The sequence below is a fragment of the Pseudopodoces humilis genome, chromosome 1, assembly GCF_049639895.1.
Source record: "Pseudopodoces humilis isolate 2021_Gansu_Grassland_sample_001 chromosome 1, ASM4963989v1, whole genome shotgun sequence".
Taxonomy (NCBI): Eukaryota; Metazoa; Chordata; class Aves; order Passeriformes; family Paridae; genus Pseudopodoces; species Pseudopodoces humilis.
In genome coordinates, this window is record NC_142200.1 from 20,720,544 (window position 1) to 20,741,840 (window position 21,297).

The window sequence follows — 21,297 nt, forward strand, 5'->3', positions numbered from 1 at the left end:
TACATCTTGACGCACACTCATTTGTGTCACTAAGCACTAAGAACTGCTGTAGCATCCTCAGCTGGCAGAGGAACATCACTGTAGGTCTTCTGCAGTTATTTTTTGACTTGGTATTCTGTTGGTAAATGTGTGAAACATAGGAAACCTTTGAATATTTATTTTTTAAAATTTGGTGTGAAGCTTTCTGGCCATCCAGAATGTGGTAGCACTGCTAGGGTCTCGTCAGCACTTTGTGACCCAGTGTGTCACCTGACACGAGGCCTCTGGCTAATGCAGCGGCTTGCAGGGGATTCACAAATTCCCCTGTGTTGATTCATGCTTGGACACCATTAACAAGGCAATAAAGCCTAAGAAAGTTTCATAAGATTAAGTCTTTAAAGCCATGAGTGGGTGTGCTTGTGATGACTTTTCTACCTATTTTACGCAGTACCTGTTTTACATAGACAAACTCTGCTTGCTTCTCAGTCTGTGTTGATGTCAATGAAAACTGTTTGGAAAAACTCTCATCAACCTGTCTAAATCCTGCTGTGTGCTGACATAGCATATATTTTAACATAGTATGATGTTGTAGGTGGGATAATTGTGCTGGCAGAATAACTCCTCCTATTGGCATGTACTGTATTTCCAGTATAGGTACAGCAGTAGATGTACTTTAAATGACTGGCATTCAGCTTTTTCTTGCTTTGTGCTTTTTAACTAGTGTTTACACTATTTACAGTGCTAGTGGAGTCTGCCTGTAAATGCTGCTAGATCATTCCCCTTCTCTTGTGCTGAGTAGGCTCAGTCTTTTCAACCTGGTGTTTTTTATTTATTTATTTTGAGCAGGACTAGAACAATCCTTTCCATTAATTCTTTCTTCCAAAGAGACATCAGTAAGAATTAAATTTTCACCTAGTGTATTCATAAGCAAAGATCTGTGGCTAGTCCATTTGGTTTTGCCTTCCTTTTTTAATGTTCTCCCTTCATTTTACATTAAGTTCAGCTGTGAGATAAGTTTCATGGTACTTCTGCCGTTTCCTGACGCCAGTGGTTTTTTTGGAGGCAGCGAGTTTCCTGTCTGGAAGCTACAGGCAGTGTTTCTGGCAGGATGGAGTATTTTTGTTTCCCTGGCTAGACCTTTCCCTGTCTTTGTTTTTGTCTCTTTTTCCCTCTGTTGTTCTTATTTTTTTATTTTTTTTTTAATCTCGGGCTGTATTTATTTGATATTGCAGTGGTTAATTTAGAACCATCATTACAAAAAAACTGACTTGGTGATTTGGAATAGGTCCATGCAGGATTTTTTAGTTAATGTACTTGACAGAATAAATTAATAGATCAGGCTGCAGAGAATTGAATGTGTTTTGCTAGGTTTTGACCTAATCTCACCTCTTGAGTGAACAGGAGTGGTTGGTCAGGCTGGTGCAACTTTGTACCTGACCTGAGGGCAGTTTCAAAAGTTGTGGCATTAGCCATAACAGAGTTCAGAAAACTGTCATAGTTTCTGTCTGTATCCTTGACTTGCTGCTGCTAGAATAGACAGGCATGGATTATTCATTCAGTCATCCAAGCTTTTTTGAAAGTTTTATATTGAATTATATTTACCAAAATTACTAGTTCTCTGTAAAGGGATATCAAAGGAGACCAATGCAGGGCAGTTGTTCAGTTCTCAAGGGCTGAGATGCTGGCAAATTAAGTTACTGTGAGTTTCCACAGTGACTTTCAGAAACTGTGAACAAGTTCTTATCACCATGGTAAGGTCTCGTTAGTCAGCCTGACCTGATGTAACTGGAAGAATTCAAAACTTTTACTAACTTTTCAGTAATTCCCTTTTAATTAGTTTACTTTAAAAGTTTTATTCAAAGTATATCTGTATATATGTTTGGGGTTTTTTTAAGTGGTAAAATAGCACCAAATGTTTAAAAAAGTAATCCATTAATAGCTTCCAGCATTTCTTAGTTGGAGGCAAAGCTATTTCAAGATCAGGGGGGTGGGGGAGTGGAATACTGTGTTCGTGGATTGTTTTTCTATATTTTTTCTTTGTCTCCCCTGCTTCCAAAATAGAGGTTGATTATGCCAGAGATAAAACAGAGCTGGAAGATGCTGCCAGTCAGACAGTCAATAATACCTTCCCTCAGTGGAAGACAGAAACTTTGGCTCTTGCTGAATTTAAAAATCATTAGGAGCCAGGAACTGCAATCTGTAACCTCTTACATATCCCCTCAAGCTGCTGTCTTTGGTATGCTGTTCAAATTCTGTCTATGTGCTCTCTCTGGAATGCCTTCTCAAGGTTCCAGATCTCTCTACTACAATATTTATCCCACCTTATATCTTGGTAGACTTTATTTGATTTGTTTCTATAGCAGGGCAGACTTGTAAGCCTGCTTGAATACAAAAGCTTGTAGAATTCTGTATGTAGCCATTGCTGTTTGACCAGGCAAAATTACAGACCTGAAATTAAATCTGCCTATTCTGGAAATTTGTTTGTATTGGTTAGTTTCATTTTGGAACAGTTTTCTGTAGGAATGATCTCAGCATTCAGGAGTGTTGCAATGTTTTCCACTTGCAGGATTGGTGACACTGCAGGAAACAAAGAATGTCTTTTGTTATTTCACTGGTGTATGTCTTTATTCTGATTATTTGCAATATGTAATGTAGAATAAAAAGCAACTGCAGGAATGAAAGTATTAATACAGTTAGGTTAAACCTCTTTTTTGGTACATAGCAGAGGCAGCTTGTGCAGTTTTTAAATCCTTTAGTGTTGCTTTCACTTTTCAGACCACTAGCTAGTCAAATATTTTAGAACATTACTTATATATCTATATATAGATATGGATACATAAAAATAAATCTCTCCACAGTATACAGAAGTGAAAATACATGCCCATCATTGCACTAAGAGAGTACATTCTAGTTACTTTTGCAAGGAAAGCATTGTCTAAGTATGAAGATTTTAATGATTAAAGGATTAAAAAAAATGTCTTGGTGATTTTTGTTTTGCTTCCTTCTTGGTTTTGTTGTGGGGTTTTTTTCCCTTTAGTGTTTCCAAGACTTTGGTTTCCTCTTGGCAGAGTTTGGTGTACATTTGTTTGCAGAAGGAACCACAGTGCACCGGAGAAGCTTTTGACACGCAAGCGAGTGCGTGGATGAGCTAAGATTCTCTGCTGGGTTAGATAAGGGAAAATTGCAGAGATCTTATTTGCAACAGACACAGCCCTGCAGATGCACAAATAGAAAGAGTCTCTCCACTGAGTTCTTAGCTTTGGTCGATCACTGCACACAGTACACCCAGATTTAATGCTGCTGGTTTGGAAAATTAATGTTTTTAGAATTTAAGGAATTCTTTCCCCTTTGCCACCAGACCGAGGGAAGCACTTTGAGTGTACTCTCTTCTTCGTAGGCATTATCTGCAAGAGGAGCAGTTTTGCCAATCATTTGTTCAGAGACTTTCAGAATGAGTTGAGCAGCTTGCAAGACTTCCTTTACTAATAGCAGCTGTCATGGACACATGATACAGGATGTATTGCTCATAAATTTCTAAGGAAGAAACATAACTTTTTTTTTAATAAGCTGTTGAAGATGTTTCTAGCTGTCAGGATTGGTTTGTCATGTGCTACATACCATTGTGAATTTTAAAACAAAACATTGTATTTCAGTTTGCTTTTGACAATTCTGTAGGCTTCTCTGTATTTTAAATACTGTCAACCTTTTGGTTTTTCATGCCCAGTCAGACTCTTGCAGTCCTTGAGCCCAAGTGGGTTCATAGTCAGTCTGTTTGTGTCATTGTTTTACAAACAATATTGCTTTGTTCCGTAAGTGAAAATAGAATTTCCAGATAATTGACACAGGACCTTAAGGAAAAATAAAGTGCAGTCAGAACAAACTGAGACATAGTAACAGTGCAGTAGAGATAATTTAATCTCTGCCTCACAAATGCTTTTCTCTTAATTCTTGTATGATAGTATCCATGAATATCAGAGTTTTTTAATAACATCAAGTCATAGAACTATGTGGGTTGAAAGGGATGTTAAAGATCATCTTGTTCCAACCCCCTGCCCTGAAAAGCAGGGATACCACCCACTAGATGAGGCTGGTCAGGGTCCCATCCAGCCTAGTCTAGAACACTCCCAGGAATGGGGCATCCATAGCTTCTCTGGGCAGTTTGTGCCGGTGCCTCACTATGCTCTGGGTAAAGAATTTCTTCCTGACATCTAACCTAAATCTCCCCATAAGAAGTCAGGAGAGACTAATTATTAGAAGACTTTCCCTAAAGTAAACTGACTCTGCATTGTAGAAACTTCCATATGTTAAAGCAACTCCTATTGCTCCTGGAAGACCCCTTGTTCCTCACTTGTCACTGGTCTAATGGCCTACATGTGCCAAGCTGGCTTAGTCCAGAGTTTGACTTCCTCTCAAATTAGGGATAAGGGCCCTACTCTGTTTTGCTTACTGTGCTGATATGGGCATGTCCCAGATCTTGTCAACACCTTCACTGAGATACTGTGAGCTCCAGTGTGAAATTAGTGAGTGCTCGGTATGGTACTTGCTGGGAACTCTGCTACCAGTCTTTTGGATTTATGTAAATTAAAGAAGTGGTATTATTTCACTGCAGCTGTTTTTCAGTCATTTAAAGATGATATGTGAAGTTTTAAGTCTTGATATGGCAAATTTTTAGAGGTTTTTCAAAAACTTAATTGTGGATTTGGGAATTCTGTTTTTGGAATAATGGCCTCTGCAGCTATCGATAGTCCATTGTAAGCATAAAGAAATGAGATGTAATTAACTAAATGATCAAGTGATTTTCACTCTGGAAAGGATTTACTAGTAGTAGGAGCAACTCCAGTAACCCTTTTAATAAATGTTCTTTATGCTTTAAGAAACACATTCACATATGTGGCTCTTAGAACAAAGCAGGATAGAAAGTAGAAGCAAAAATATCTGAAAGATGATACTTACTTCCATAACATGTAAATTGCCATACTGGTGCCCTTCTTTGAAGGAGAAAAGTCATAATGAAGTAAAATTTGCATAAGCATATGTTTAGTTTTACGTGGTTCAGTTTGATTTAAGTAAATTATCTAAGAGGCTTTGATGAATTTTTTTTGCATCCTGTATGTCATATTGTAACAAATCACTGTAAATATTTAATAAGTATCTGTATATCTGAATTTATGTTAAAAGCTTGAGAAATCTTCTGATACAAATTTGTTAACTTTCTTTTGTAGAATTAACTTTTCAGTTTAATACAAATACCATCAACCCTTTATTTCACCTTTTATTAGAAATCAAAGTTAGAAGACATAAAAAATGCCACACAAATTAAGTTGAAGTCTCTTAAACACTACATGGAAAATGTTGGTATTCTTGATCTTATATTATGAAGGGAAGTATACTGAAGGAATCATAAAGGTATTCTGCTAATTGTTGCAGTTAAGCATTTCACCAACACAGTATGCATTTGCCTAACACAATATGCTGCATCATGTTACCATTAAAGGATTTTATTTTTCATCTTAGTGCATACAAAGGTTCTGCCAGAACCTTTGTTGTTTCAACATAATTTCCATCTGTTTTCTTCCAAGTTGCAAAGTGTTGGTTCTGTTTGTACTTAATCATCTGTAATAAAACCAAATAACAGTCCTAACATGCCCTGACATCATGTGCATTGACATGACTATGGTGAGATGTTTTTAATGGGACAGAGTATTGCAGGAGCACATAGATGTCAATATTTTAACTTGTGAAAGATGTTAAACTTTTCCAGGCTGCTCATCACTCTTTTAAATCAGCACTGCCGGATGTATACTTGAACCTGAGGCATGTGAAAAGCGAGTAGGGGTATATTCTTTTAGAAATCCTCAGGGAAATATGTTTGTATTTTTCTGCCTGTTTTAAAAACTGTTGTGGAATGAGCTGACATTTAAAGAATGGCCATTGTAATGAGGTACTTGTTTGCCATTTCAAAATCCTGTGCATTGGTATTTCATTTAGTAGCTTCACCTTTTGCATATTTTTATTTTACATTTTATTCCACTATGTCTATAGGTCTTAGATCATGGATTAAATGAAAAGGAAAATTTGGTTTTGATGCCTCTTTTAGGTGATTATAGATACTTCTATGTTAAGCACATCACAGCTTAGAAATTGTAGGGTGCTGTGTGATTGACAGGAGATGCTCATAGGAAGAGGGAAGCAGAAATTATCTGTGATGGTGGTTGAAATTCAAGCTCTGAAGGTTTTTTTTACAGCACTCTTTAAGCTGGATCAATGCATTTTAGAAAGCAGCTAGAGAATATAGATGTTGGGAATTGAAGATGTCAGAAAGGAAGCTATTAAGAGTCAGTTTTAATCAAGAAGTAGCTTTCAGTATGCTAAAAGAGTTGGCACCTGGTTAAATCATTGGAGGAGCAAATGCGTAAGATGAAGAGAGTTTGTTTGAAACAGAAGTCTAGATTTGCCATTTAAACTCCAATTACACGAGGGAATATTTAAGGTACTTTAGTGAGGATGTAGTTACATCTATGTTTATGGTGGGTTTTCTCCTTTCCTACACTGATGTTTAAGCCTGCCTTTGTTTTGCAAACACGTGTGAAGCTGTTTGTCTTGATGGCAAAGTGGTTTTTTTGCCCCTGTACACCAGATTGAATGTGTAATGGAAGAGCAGGCAGCATGCTGAGCTTGTGCCTCTGATGTGTTTGGAGCATGAGGGAGCTAATCTCCCCCAGCAGCTGTTTATGGAGGTAGGTGTTTGTCACTCTCTTCTTGCAAAATTAACAGGGTTATTCTCAGCTGTACTTAGGGCGTTTCCAAAGTGTTTTGAAATTGATGAGAACAGCAAAGATTGTGCCATGGAGAGCCATATTAGAAGATACTCATCACCCCACTCACCTCTTGAGTTGAAATCTTCTCCCTTCGAAGATTATTCCCTTTCCATCTCCCTCCATTATATGGTCAGCGATAGCATTTACTTAAAGGGGCATGGTCAAAAAAAACTATTGAAGGAATTTAGCTGGATGCTCATTAGGTTTCCCTAGCAATATTTCAGGCAGGGTAGCAGAAGGAACAGATAACAGCTTAATACTGAGTTTTAGGTGAGTTGCAGCTGTAAATGTCATTTATGCATCTTCAGGTGACAAGGTGTGTTTGTGCTGTGGCAGCTGGTGTTTTGTGGTAAGTCTATGGCACGAGCAGAATGTAAAGCACGACTGGAATTTAGATTTGTGGTAGGGCTTTGGGCATGGTGGGAAGCCAGAAATATGTTTTTTCTGTAGTCAGTAAGTGCTTTTGAGGAAATGTTGAGAACAGTGGTGAAATTAAAAGTTTGAGAATTTATACTCTCTGGTTTTTCTGTTTGCTTGTTGTTGCCCATATTAGTTTCTTCTTTGTGTTGACAGAGTTCATACTGGTCAGTGAAAGTAATGCAAAATCTGCAATATATGTTGCTTCAAAATCAGATTCTTGTTATAACCATGGTTTGTATGTCTCAGCTCATTTCAATTAGTTGGATTTCAGAGCTTCAGTTTGCACACAGCATATCCCCTTCCTGTGGACTCGTTACTGGAATAATATGGCATTGTGTTCTCTGGCTGCACAGAATCAAGTATTTTTTACTTCTTTTTATCAGCAGAAACATGCAGATACTGTTTTGGGTTGGGCAACATGAGAACTGGCCTGTGCTCCAGATTGTGCTAGTAAAGCTTTTATGGTTTTGTACAGTTCTGATCATTATTAGCATTGTAACATTTGTCTTCATTTTTTCCTCTAATAAATCATCTACTGAATTTTTTCACTTAAGCAAAGTCATCTTGGAGCGTCACTAGAATGTCAGTCCAAAATTACTATATAAGGAAGAGCTTGATTTTTAAAACTAGTTTTATGCATTTAAATGTAAAGAGCATAATTGATGATTGTCTGAAATAACTGGCAACTTTTCTTTTCAAAAATCCTGTCAAATTTTCCTTAGAAGAGCAGTCTGCTATTTTAGAGAGACTGCTTATCAGATCCTATTATGCAGAGAGAGCTATGAGATGTACTGGTCTCTTTTTTTACAGCATGGGAGAATCTTTGTTTATTTAAAAAGAAAAAAAGTAAAACTGGTTCATCAACAGAACTGCTATTTCTTGATTTTGTACATCTGTTGGAACTGGCAGAAATGCTGTAATACACATTCTTTCCTCTCCAGAGAAAGGGAGGAGGGGAAGGCTTGTAGTCATAGGCTTGGCTGTGTTACTGTGTTTACTTCCTACCTTTTTCTATTTGATTCTTAAAAACAAACAAAAACAACCCCTCCCCCCCCATCCAAAAAAACAACAGACTTTTTGCCTGTAATGAATGCTTTGCTTGCTGTTCACCTTGTTCATGAACTCTCCTAGGTTAGGAGGTTGGTGCTTTCCACTGCCCTGGTAGTATCTGTGTGAACATACCAATGTTAGTAATTATCAAATTATAAAAATGCTTTTAAGGTTATTCTTGCACTTCTAAGCATATAAATTTAATTGTCAGCAATGGACTGTATCTGTAGCATGTTTCAGACATGGTCTACCTGTTGTCTATCTATGATATAACACAATACCAAAATCTTGACAGAAGGATGTCTTTGTCAAAACTAGGGAGCAATTCTTTTAGACTTTGAGAGTAAGCTTATTTTTTTTTAATATGTTCACAGTGGTATGATTTTCCTTTATTAGAAAAAAAAGAGGAAAGAAGAAAGCAGTAATAATTCACCATTTGAAAAACAGAATATGGTGGCTTTTTAATTCTTAAAAAAACCTCTAGGGGCTCAAAGTATGAGACCTCTTTTTATCAAAACCAGGAGATGTACAGTTTTTTTGGTTGGGGTTTTTGTGTGGGGTTGGGATTATTTTTTCCTTTTTTCTCTTTAATTTTTACACTTGAGGAAGGTAGTGTTCTTGTGGAGCACTGCCATATACTGGGTGATGGTCTAAACAGAATAGTGTTGTCTTGGCTACCTGCTGGTACATACTGACCACCTACCTATGGTGGTGTGAAGAGGGCCCAGCAGTGGTTCTGCTGCAAGCATTGCTCTGGTGAGATGGACAGCCTATGGGCTATTTCTGTGTTTCCTCTTTGGAGAGGGATTCCTGTTTCCGCTGCTGGTCAGCGGTCCGCTGAAACTTCCCTAGTCTTGACCCAAGCAGTTCAGTAATCCCATTCCGGAGACTACAGCACGTGTTTGGATTTGTGCCCGTCTCTAATGGGTGTGCAGACTGTTTAGCTCTTACAGAGGCATTAATCTCTACATTCCTTTGTTTCTACCTTTGGACTTAGTTTTAGTATCCAGTTTCTGATTTTATCTTTTGGTGAGGTCATAGAAACCCATTCACACCTCTCTGGGGGATCAGTTGGGAAACACTGAGGAAAGAAAGGACGCTGGCAGTAGTTTTGCATGCAGCTTTGCAACTCTGGTGTCACATAAGAAATGCCTTCTCATTCTTCTGTTATAGATGCAGTTCACCAAAAGTTAAAAAAATTCCCTTGTAGCTTCCAAGAAGTGGGAATAGTTGCAATTTTGGTAGAACGTAGTGGTTTTGGTTGGAGATAATTTGCTGCTTTTTCCTCTGACAGAGGAAAATACAAAGAGTTCTTTCTTCTCACTGTGCAATTGCTTAAGCAGCAGAGAATGGAAAGAAATCCTTGGTGTCATCTTGTACGTAGGTAATAACTGAAGCTTGATATGTGATGGGAATCTGGTTTGGGGACTTTTTTTTTCTTCTTTTTTTTTTTTTTTGTTTTTTCCTTACAGAAATGCATCTGATAAAAAATTCAAATGTTGTCACCTTAACTGTAGTCTTTGCTGTGCCCTTCAACTTCTATATAATCAAGCAGTGTTGGCTGTCACTTACTCTGCAGCTCTGCTGCCTGAAATATTCAGATGCCTTATGCTATAAATATGCATACATCTCTGAGAACCCTCAGATTTTGAGAATATCTTCAGTTGTTTAGCCACAGTGATTTAATTTCTGCTGTCAGTCTAAATGGTTAAAAAAACACTGAGAAATCTTTCTTTTAATTAACTGTATTGGATTTATACTTGACCTTATCACATGTGCAGAAAATGAAAGGTAGAGAAAACAGAAAAGTCTCTAATGCTGTAAGCCTGTTGCTAAACTTTATAGAAGAACTTGCAGATTTACTTAGTTGTCGCCTTGAGTTCTGGTAATTTCTACACATGCATCAGCACATGCACACTCTCTGTTTCCCTTGGGGGAGCAGGGAAGTGCAGATGCCGTTCTCTGCACTGATTAAGTGCAACAAAGATAGTCCTTGACCAGAAGGAAATTTCAGGCTTGTTAAGATAAGGAGGATGTGAAGGCTAGAAAAAGCTGACAGAAAGAGGTATTAGGTCAGATGGTGAGGAAAAGATGGTAGTAATAGGAATAACAGGTCACTAGAGTGCTGTGACCTTTCAGAACCAATAGTGATAGTTGTGATTCTAATCCTGTTTTCTTTTCATCTCTCCTCCTTATACAGGGAATTCTTCTGAAGAATTTGCTGGAAACAAATATATGTGAATTTTCTGCATGAAGACTCTCAAACTGGATTACGTAATAATATGCCTGTATCCTCTGCCTCTATTTGATCTTTAAAAATGATTAGGATTGTATATGAAATTTAACCTCTTTCTGATGAGTGACCTAGACATGAGTTTACATCGGCAAATGGGCTCTGATCGGGACCTGCAGTCTTCTGCTTCCTCTGTGAGCTTGCCATCAGTTAAAAAGGCACCAAAGAAAAGAAGAATTTCATTGGGCTCACTTTTTCGGAGAAAAAAAGACACGAAACGCAAGTCAAGGGATTTAAATGGAGGTGTTGATGGAATTGCAAGTATTGAAAGCATTCATTCAGAAATGTGTACAGACAAGAACTCTGTTTTCTCCACATGTACCTCGTCTGATAATGGTACAACCTCTAGCAGCAAACCAAGTGGAGACTTCATGGAATGCCCCTTGTGCCTTTTGCGGCACTCCAAGGACAGGTTCCCAGAGATAATGACTTGTCACCATAGATCTTGTGTGGATTGCTTGCGTCAGTATCTCCGGATAGAAATCTCTGAGAGCAGAGTTAATATTAGCTGCCCAGAATGCTCAGAACGTTTTAATCCTCATGATATTCGTTTGATACTAAATGATGACATCTTGATGGAAAAATATGAAGAGTTTATGCTTAGGCGATGGCTGGTTGCGGATCCTGATTGTAGGTGGTGCCCAGCTCCAGATTGTGGGTATGTATTTTTCCTATATTTGCAAACAAGTGACAGTGTAAATACATAATTTTCATAGCATTATGATTTTTAAAAAGTTACTTGCTTTAGCATTGTTACACTTGTTACAGTTGTAGAAGTAGGTAGCAGGCAGAATTCTCTTTAGTTAAAAAAAAGACAAGAAATCAAAACAAATGAAAATGAAAACAACAATATGAACTACCCCAAGCCACATCCACCTTCTAAAATAAAATGCTTTCTCAAGTAGGTTTTTCTTTTTTTTCTGCACAGAGAGAATTTCAGCAATGTCAAGCAACTTTTATTGGTAGATACCTGCCATTTATTTACAGCAAGCAAAAGAAATTTAGATGTTGCACTGCCAAGGCAATGGTACAAAGCTCAGACTAAAGACAATTGAAAATTTGGTGACTAACTTAATTTGTTAAAACATAGTGGGTAATTTGACTTTTTAACTGTGAAAAATTATTTAAGCTTTTATTTGGATTAAAAGGCCTCTCCTGCTTCAGATATCTTCCATCTTGTGGCTGGTTGAGACAGCACTTGTTGCCTGTCAGCAGGATTCTGATGTAGGATAATCAGCTTGTTCCTGCTTATTATGTGAGGAACGTAATGTTTTAACTTTGCTTTAATACTTTAAACAGTTCTGAAACCGTGCTGAATTCTAAGTAGGCTGAACACCACTGAGCAGCAGCTCATCATGCTTTTGTGCTGCTGGTGTGTCATTCTTCAGCAAGCTGCTTTTTTAGAGATTGTTTGTGTTATAATACTGCTTAAAGATTGTAGGCATGGCTGCAATCCAGATGTGCAGTGCACACTAAAAACTCAGAGGCTGACAGCTCTGTTTCAAAGCCTCACAGAGGAGCAATAAGTAGAATGAAGAAAAGGAAGAATGTTGCAGGAAAACAAGCAAGACAGAACTTACTGGTAGGTAGATTAAATAACTCCAATATTTAAATAATAAATCCAATATAACTCCAGGTGCTTAATGTTTAGGACTTATTTCAAATACAGTTTTGCTTTCATACTTTGAAAGAAACAGAATTTGCTAATGTCAAAAGCAGGGACTGGAAAGGTTTCATATCCAGTCCAAAGTGGATGGCATTGCTCTGGCATAGTTTGACAACAGAAGGAAAATAACTTGAGGGATGTTTTGGTTGCATGAGCTCGTAACAAAGTCATATGGACAAAGCCAGTACAGTTTACTCTTAGTATTTTGGTACTGCAAAAGAAAACAACCACTAGAAGGTATTATTTGATAGGCAGAAGTATGCTTTGCCCTGAGTTTTTGTGTTAAAAACAGTTACTCAAGTTGAGGAGCAGTGTTTAAGACTTGTCAGACTATTTTCTATTAAACCATATTTCAGTGTTTCAGATACATTTTTAGTACTAATTAAGTAGACTAAGGCAGATTTGTTTAACCTGTTTTGGTTTTTATGCTTCAGTTTTCTTATCTGTTTAAAAAAGAAAAATCCTAAGTATCTTTTAATGGTCAGAAACTGTGATGATAATTGCTATGGTTTCACCATTATAAAAATAAAAAGTGGGTCTTCAGAGCAAAGTTAAAGTTTGATGCAGTCATGTGGGACCACAGCAATGCCTTGGTATGCAGCAAGTATTTCAGTCGTTTCTCCAGAACTGCTTGTTGCATGCTCCATACTCTGGAGGGCAGTCCTGTGGAAAATACAGTATATTGCAAGGCAGATAAACTCTGCCAATGTCTGTGTGAAGGGAACAAGCTTGCACTGCATGGGCAACCTTATGTTGTACTTTTGATACCGTTATTTTTCCTAATATACTTAAAGTGGCAGGGAAATGCTTCACAGTGATAGATGAATTCTGCTTTTAATGCACAGATAGTGCCTCCTCACTGAATTCTCATTACTAGTTTTAAGTGGAATAAAGTTGTCTACTTGGGTACTTCTCAGGAGGGTCACTGATTCTGGTTGTCTTGCTAAACAAACAAGAGCTCTTGCAATCATGTTTTGTCTTTTTCCCATCCTTCTCCTGATTGTTTTGAAACCTTCAGAACCCTTAGATAGCAGGCATTGAGAATTCAGCAAAAGTTAATCTAAGTAATTTAGGGGAAGGAGCATACTGCTTGAACTGCAGAAAGACCATCAGTAGTGCCTCCAGCAAGAGTAGTACCTGTGTAGGAATCCTCCAGTTAAATTTTTTAATTTGGCTTTCAGGCAGCCACCACAGCACTGTCTGACAAGTCTGTATGTGCCCAACTGAGGGAAGGCACACAGAGGGAGGTAGGAAGAAGTGGGAGTGGTGTGGAAAGTAGTAATGGGAATTTGATACTGTGGTGGAGCTTAGCAAAAAGATGAGGAAAGAAACTGTACAGGTGTGAGGTTTAGGGAAGCAAACACTACTCAGACTTCCATAGAAGAGCCTTTGCTAACAATTGTTGTTCAGAGGTGATGCATGACATACAGTACACACAACTTCAGATCAGCAGGCATTTGCTCTAATAATTATATGGTGCAACAGTAGTCACAGTTTCTAATTGCTTTGGCAGCTAATCCAGTTGTACAATATGCAATTAAAGCTGAGGGTTTTTTTTTTCTTTTTCTGAGCAGTTTTTGAAATGTAGTACTGACTGAATGCATTAGGGCTATGACCTTTTAGCATGGATCAAGTATTTCATGAAGGAGCTGGATGGAATGCATTTACTAAATTTGCAATTAACCCCAAAGTAGGAGAGGTACAATAACTTCATAGGATAGCATAATTTCCTGAAGTTGACTTTAAGTTTAGAAACAAGTACTGTAATAAATAGGAAATTGGTGTGAAATGGAGCATTTTGGTAGGAAAAAATTACTGCACAAATAGGTAAAAAATGGATGGTGCACAACAGTGCTTCAGCTCTTCTCAGCGTTGATCAAACACCCTTTGTAGTATTGTTTCAGGGTTCAGGCATCACACTAAGTAAAAAATCTAGACCAGATAAAGAGCAAATAATTATAAAAACTTTGATCCCTGAAATTAAAAAATGGAGGGAAACTAGATCAGTCTGTTAAAATACTGGGTTTTGGTTTTGTTTTTTTACATCATTGGTCTCCTAGGTTCTAAGGAAACAACAGTTAATAGTTGAGAAGTAAAAAAATATTTTTCCTCTCTGTTTCAACTCTGTTTGGGTAAAAACAAGTCCTAGGTACAGCAAAACATGAACCAAACAGATCTTGAAACAAAGTTATCTACAGTACCAAGTGTATTGTTATTACCTCTGTCACAGTGGAGAATTTCTTATCCTCCCAACAGCAGAACGGCAGATCAGTTTGGAGAAGAGCCTCTGCTACAGCAGCTCTGCCCTGGATGGGCTGCCTGAGCTGAGGGGTCTCCTGCACTAGAGCATCCCAGTGCCAGAATGGTGCATGCCACTGGCACCACTGACTTTCTGACCCTGGGCTGCTTCATCCGCAGCTTCTGTTGCAAGCTCAAATGCATCCCACTTGTGGTTGTTACCTGAAACACTGCCTGAAACACTGTACAAGTCTGGACCAGCAGTGGCTTGATAAGGAGATGCTGTCACATAGCTTATCCTTCCCCGGGGAAGGAGCACTGATGGGAAACCTCATGAACCTTCTCCTAGACCAATATCTTTACATTCTGTTTTTCATACCAGTTCTCCAGTGTAATTTTAACAAGCATTACTGAATCAATATTCCAAATGTGTTCTGTCTTTTCTTCTGTTTGAATTATTTAATGGTTTTGCTCTGAAATTGTATTGCTGACATCATTAGAAGAGAGCAGCGATTCCTAAATTATAATACCTTTATCAAGCAAAAAGCAGATCATGCAAGAATACGGTTTCTTGATCCATCTTTTCACTGTGCAGCTTTCAATTAATTGCTCACTCTGGTTTTTGTTTTACTGGGTATTACTTTGAGTTCAGTTGGTTGTCCCTTTTCTCAGCCTAAACAAGGACTTCAGGCTTTCACATCTCCTTTAAAAAGAATGCAAATGTTAAAATTAAACCTGTAATCCTGTACAGCTTAAACTGAGATTTGCTCTGGTCTGAAAAGTTACTTTCTAAAGGTGTACCAAATACATCAGTCCCAGTTAGGGCATGCTTTCAGGGATATGCCCATGCTTTACTAGTGATAGGAAGGCAGCAGGATATAAATTGATAGTTTATTCTGTGTCTTAGACTTGAGATTTTTTTGGTCTAACATTAGCAAGCTGTGAATGTATCCTTGTATGTTGAAGAAGTGTTTGGATCAGAGTCTCTTTGTGTACATGCAAAGCAATTATCTCTTCAGTTTGCAGAAAGTGGGGGAAATGAAGCTGATTAACTTGGCAGCAATATAGAAGAGTCTAGCAATTATTGAAATAAATCTCTACTTGGAAAGCAAGAAATATTTGTAAACAGACAAGCATGTATCTCATTTGTAACTGCATCATCTGTAAGTTAAACATTGGAAGTCCTATTTGTTTGCAAGATTTCCTCAGTAGGAACATCAAATATGCTGTTTTAAAACAATAATAGAAGGGATTGGATTTGCATTAATTTTGCAGAGTTTCAGATCTAGCTATGTAAATGAAAATAGCTAAATTTTAAGATAGGCTTGTGAGTGGGAATATTTTAAAAGTATCATTACTAATAAAGAGTATTTTGAGTTAATTTATGCAACTGCTATAAAATGGACAGGGGCTAAAAGTAAACAGTCTTTTAGAATAAAATTACATTCATTTGAACAGACAGAAGCTTAAGTTTTGTTGCATTTATAAATCCGTTGAAGTCTACTCAGGGACCCTGCTCATGTGAATAAAAGCATACATCTGTTTTGAATGTTCATACCAGTAGAGTTAGTATTTTATATTTAAAAGAAAGCAATTGCATAAGATCATTGGAAAAAGCTACAATGGGTATGAATTAGTAAACATGTATACATGTATACATATGTTTGTATTTGCTGTTAATATAAACACATTGTGTTTATATCACGTGAACTTTGAAATGCAGGTCTAATGAAGGAATAGTTTGTTAACTTCAACTCTCATTGTATAGAACTGTTCATGTGGTGTCTGATTACAAATTAGTGTAACACAGTTTTGTAGGTCTCAATATTCTTGGAGGTGTTTTGCTCTGTAGTATTGTCAGAGTAAAGGTGGCATTGAGGCCTGAACTCTTAATAACTTTTGCATTTATGTTTGAAATATATTTTTAAAAATGCCTTAATTATTGAGAAACCAAAATCCATTTTATAAAATACTTTGTTGTTTTGACATTTTAAAATACAGAGAGTTAACAAACATCTATTTAAAGTGTAAGCAGTGATATTCATGATGAAAGGCAACTAGCAAAATCCTAAAATGTCTTGCAGTGCCAATGAGATGTCTTTACAGCTGTAGGTTACGCTGCAGGTCACTTAGCTGGGATCCTCCCTCTTGGACAGGGTCAACCTAAGACAAGCCTATAGTGACCAGGACACTTTTGAAACGATAACTTTTCCTAATTGCTTAAACACCTTTTTTGGGTTTATTGTCCCACTCTTCTAACCTGTGGTTTCTTGGTGACTGGAAACCTTACAGTATTGCATTCAGCTTTAAGTACATTATATTTGAGTACTGCATGGAGTCAAGGTGAGTGAGTGTTGCAGTGATTATAGTATTTCTGTACAATCTTAATATAATGCAGTGGCAGTAGAGTTGTGGAGAGAGGTGTTCAGGAACTGGTGCTGGCCACCTCCTGAAGGAAATAGGCAGCTCCTGATGTCCACTGACTTTGTACCTGCTTCAGCTGCTCTGGCAGCTGTCTAGTCAGCTTTGTTCTATTATTTAGAACTGGTTTTATTAACAAAATTCTCTCTTGTCCCTCTTGATTGTTGAAGATACGCTGTGATCGCGTTTGGATGTGCCAGCTGCCCCAAACTGACATGTGGACGAGAAGGTTGTGGAACTGAGTTTTGCTACCACTGTAAGCAAATCTGGCATCCCAACCAGACCTGCGATGCTGCTCGCCAGGAGAGAGCTCAGAGTCTGCGCCTGAGAACACTTCGTTCTTCATCTATCAGTTACAGCCAGGAATCTGGAGCAGCAGGTATTTGTGACTGGGGTGTCTGTAAAACATCTCTTCTGTATATGTGCACAATTAACCCTAGATAAGGAAAGAATGAAATGGTGACATGATATATAGATACTAAATGCTTTGTCTTTCAGAAACATAAAATAACAATTCTAAATTTGAATTAAAATTTTAAATGCTATGCTTTGAAGTACTCTCTCAGAACATCTGACTTAAGTCTTAAAAGCTTGTCATCGTTTTAAGTTCTTTGTAGTTGAAAAATGTGTAATCAAATTAACTTGCTGCAAGGCATCCCAGATTTAGCATGCTGATTGTTTTAGTTCTGTCACTTAGTACACTTGTTTTCTCCACTGTAGGTGAAATTTCACAGCTGTTAAAACTGGTAACCACTGATTTTCTGTTTTCAAAAAGACTGTTACTCTGATGTGAGATCTGATGTTTTACATCTTTCTTAGTACTACTTTCTACTTTTCAAGGAAATGCTCATCTGTCGTGTCTACCAGAAGCCAAACAATTCTATCTCTTAAAGCTGAGTTTGTTTGTAACTCCCAATAAAAAGAGAGAGAATAAACTATTCAGAGTAGTGTTTAGCATATCAGGATTTCAGTTTGCTGTTGATAAGAACTGGCTCTGAATTACACCAAACTCTTGATTTATTTGGCAGCTTTTGTCTCTGCCTGAACAAGCAAGGTTGATACTTGGGGTAAAGTGTCTCACTTGCACCTTGTAGTTAGAGCTGTTTTTCTCCAATCCAGCCCCAGACTTGAGAGTCTCTTTGTAGTTTGCACTGGCTTATTTTAACAATGCATCCCATCTTGCCCTAAAAATTGGCATCTTGCTCTAGTTCTCAAATAAATTTGCAAATAAGCTAAATAAATTAGCACAGCAGCTCCTTTCCTTATCCTTTCAATTCCTTTCAGCCTGAAGAGCAGTAGTTCTGCCTTTCCTGTGCTGAAGAACTTGCTCTGTTTACTTTCTGCCCTGTAGGCTGTACATGTGCTCCCATGTGAGAGTAGCTAATGAATCCTTGCAGCTGCTTACTCCTTGTGCACTGAGGCTGGTAGAGGTATGTTTTTCTGCTGGTTCTGCACCTCTTTAGGTATTCTTTGTATGAAGTATGAGCTCTCCTTTCCCTTTGTCCCACCTAGTAGCACCAAGGCAGCAAACTTGGAGTTCTGCGCTAGGAGCTGCAAGGTATTTCTGCTGCTGTGAATAAATAGCTTTTCCTAAAGTGCAGGTACTAAACAGGAGTGCAGATCACAACTGTGGTGTGTGTGTATATTTCACTGTTGCTCAATGACCCCTTGTTTGACAGAGCTGGTTATTTAACCTCATTTTTCCACATTTGACTTGGGAACACGAAGATTCTCCAGAGTTTTCTTCTGCTACACTATAATTTTTTAGGGAGTAAGTATAAAGTAGGGCTTTGAAAAGGACTTAAGAGGAGGCTGGCGATACCAAAGAAGTACATTAATGTGAATGGGGAGATGGATTTAAGATACCATAAAAGAGTGGAGACTGAATATTCAAGTATAAGATTCAGCATGAAATGTAAAAGAGGATTATATTTAAAGAGACCATATTATCAGTCCTGTGTTAGCATACATATTTAATGTCAGACTCTAATATAAATTTCATTAAGCTTAGAAAATCCTTGAATAGACAGTATGCATTAACTATTCAGTTACTTGAATGTGGTCTAATACACCTTGTTTTCATTAGGTTTGCTCGGTCCAGGGTTTGTAAAAACAAATTTGATACCAAGCCATAGCCAAATGAAGATTTGTAAAGCAACCTTATTTCAGATAATGGTTCAGTCAGTTTTCCCAAATGTATGTCTGCATTGTGATTATATTTGCTTGTCTAAGGAACTGATACAATTTTAATATTCATTTTTAAACAGCTGATGACATAAAGCCATGCCCACGCTGTGCTGCTTATATAATAAAAATGAATGATGGAAGCTGCAATCATATGACATGTGCTGTCTGTGGCTGTGAATTCTGTTGGCTATGTATGAAAGAGATCTCAGATTTGCATTATTTAAGGTATGTTTAAAAAAAACCCAGTTCTGTGTGGTTGGTAATTTGTTTTCTCAAGTATTTAGAAGGAGATTCCCAAGTGCTGTAAGTCTGGCTTTCTTCCTCTTGGAGTAGCTGAAGTACTAATATCTGAGAATTAAGTAATTTCATTACATGTATTTTTAAAAATATTTTGTAAATTTTATGCATGCAACATGTTCTTAGTACAAATCAAGTATTTTAGATTAACACACCCTCTTATTACTGATGTCTTAATACAGCTGTATTGTCTTGGTATTAGGCAATGCAGAAGTTCTGATTATACACGTTACTGTGAGCCATAGATTGGTGTGTAGCAATATGCTTCTTGTTAAATTGCAAAATATGTTCTCAAAGCAAAAGCAAAATCTGAAAAAATAACTGCTGATATTACATCTGTAACTTGAACCTAAGGACAATAATTTTGTAACCTAAGAAATGTTCTGTAGTGTATAAGGACGTCAATTTATTTACAGTTTCTTCACAGCTTTCTTATTTCTCTCTATTAGCCCATCAGGTTGCACATTTTGGGGAAAGAAACCATGGAGCCGTAAGAAGAAAATCCTGTGGCAACTAGGGACACTTGTTGGAGCTCCTGTAGGAATTGCCTTAATAGCTGGCATTGCTATTCCTGCTATGATTATTGGAATTCCTGTGTATGTGGGACGTAAGGTAAAAAGTGCTTCAACTCCCAGCATGGTTCAGTTTTACCTTCTGCTGTATGACTTGGGTGGTACTATGTTCAGTTGGGTATCTTAACTGGCCTCTAAAATAAAAACCAAAACAAAAACCCAAACAATCTCCAAAAAACCAAACCAACCAACCCCTGCTTTGTTTAAGGATATTTGTATAAGTTGTACAAGAACAAAAAGCAGTGTTTCTAAGAATCTAGATTATCTTAAAACCTGCAGAGCAAAACACTAAACAATTTCCCATTTCTGCATCTTGCCGTGAAAGCTCCTGAATGCTTTTTCAAAATTGCTCTGGTTTTAATCTCTGGTTCCTCTTCTGTCCTTTAGAATTAAACAATCTTTAGAGCACAAGGAAGACAAAAAGGAATTTTTTTTGAATTTTTTTTTTTAAAGCAGATAGTTACCAGAACTTTAGTATAAAATTATGCTAGTTCAGGTTTGTGCACACACATATTTAGCATTTATACTCAGCAGCTTGTTAATTGCCTTGGGCCAGTCCACCAATGTGGAGCAATGTTCAGTGCTAGCTAGCCTGTCTTCATTTTACTTCTGGGAAGGAGCTAGAAATGATTGTGTTAATCAGAAGGCAGTTGATAAATTTCCTCTTAAAAATATAACAGCATTTACTATAAAGTAATCAACAAACTCTTGTATATAATTTAGGATATAGCAATAAGTTATCTAGATCTTTTGGAAATGGGCTTTTTGAAATGATGGCTTGGAAGATTTGTTTTTCTGCTTTTACCAGCATGGATTCTTGCAGTGACTGGCACAGGCTCATGATTCTGCATTTACTGGGGAGGGAAGGGGGAGTGTGACTGCTAGACAAAATGTTCAGGGGTGCAGCTTTTCCACTGTATTTATTTAATCTTTTTCTTTCTAGCAAGTACCCTACTTTCTGCTGCAGTTGGGTTTTGGCCCTTCTATTCTGTTATGGCTTAGTCCCATATGGTCACTGGAACCTTCTAAGTGAGGAGAGGAAGAAGACAGCAGTTACCTCTTTCAAATTACTTTTGCATGATCAGCTTTTCTCATTATGTTTTGGAATAGGAACCCATCACAGAGCACCTTTCATGTATTAATGTCTCAGAGGGACGTTTGTGAGGGCAGTTTCGTGAGAATTTCTGTTGTACCCCAGTATGTAGTGGTCATTTCTCTATGATGCCTGTCAAATATTGGCACTTCAAAATGTCTTATCATGGCGATCCCACAGGCCCTTCAAGCTTGGTATTCTTAGAAAAACTCACTGTTTTTAACATTGGTATAGGAAGAAAATTTGCATTACATTTCTACTGT

The 21,297-nt window shown here is 37.5% G+C and overlaps 1 protein-coding gene across 2 annotated transcripts in view; it reads left to right on the forward strand.

The window, feature by feature from the left end:
- The window catches only part of RNF19A (ring finger protein 19A, RBR E3 ubiquitin protein ligase), a 58,027-nt gene that overhangs the window by 26,266 nt on the left and 10,464 nt on the right, over positions 1-21,297 (forward strand). For both annotated transcript variants that reach the window (XM_014257619.2, XM_005516987.3), the window contains 4 exons: positions 10,468-11,218; positions 17,056-17,264; positions 19,153-19,297; positions 19,819-19,981. In XM_014257619.2, coding sequence (XP_014113094.1) covers positions 10,602-11,218; positions 17,056-17,264; positions 19,153-19,297; positions 19,819-19,981 — 1,134 coding nt within the window. In that variant the 5' untranslated portion in view covers positions 10,468-10,601. The remainder of the gene's footprint in view (positions 1-10,467; positions 11,219-17,055; positions 17,265-19,152; positions 19,298-19,818; positions 19,982-21,297) is intronic.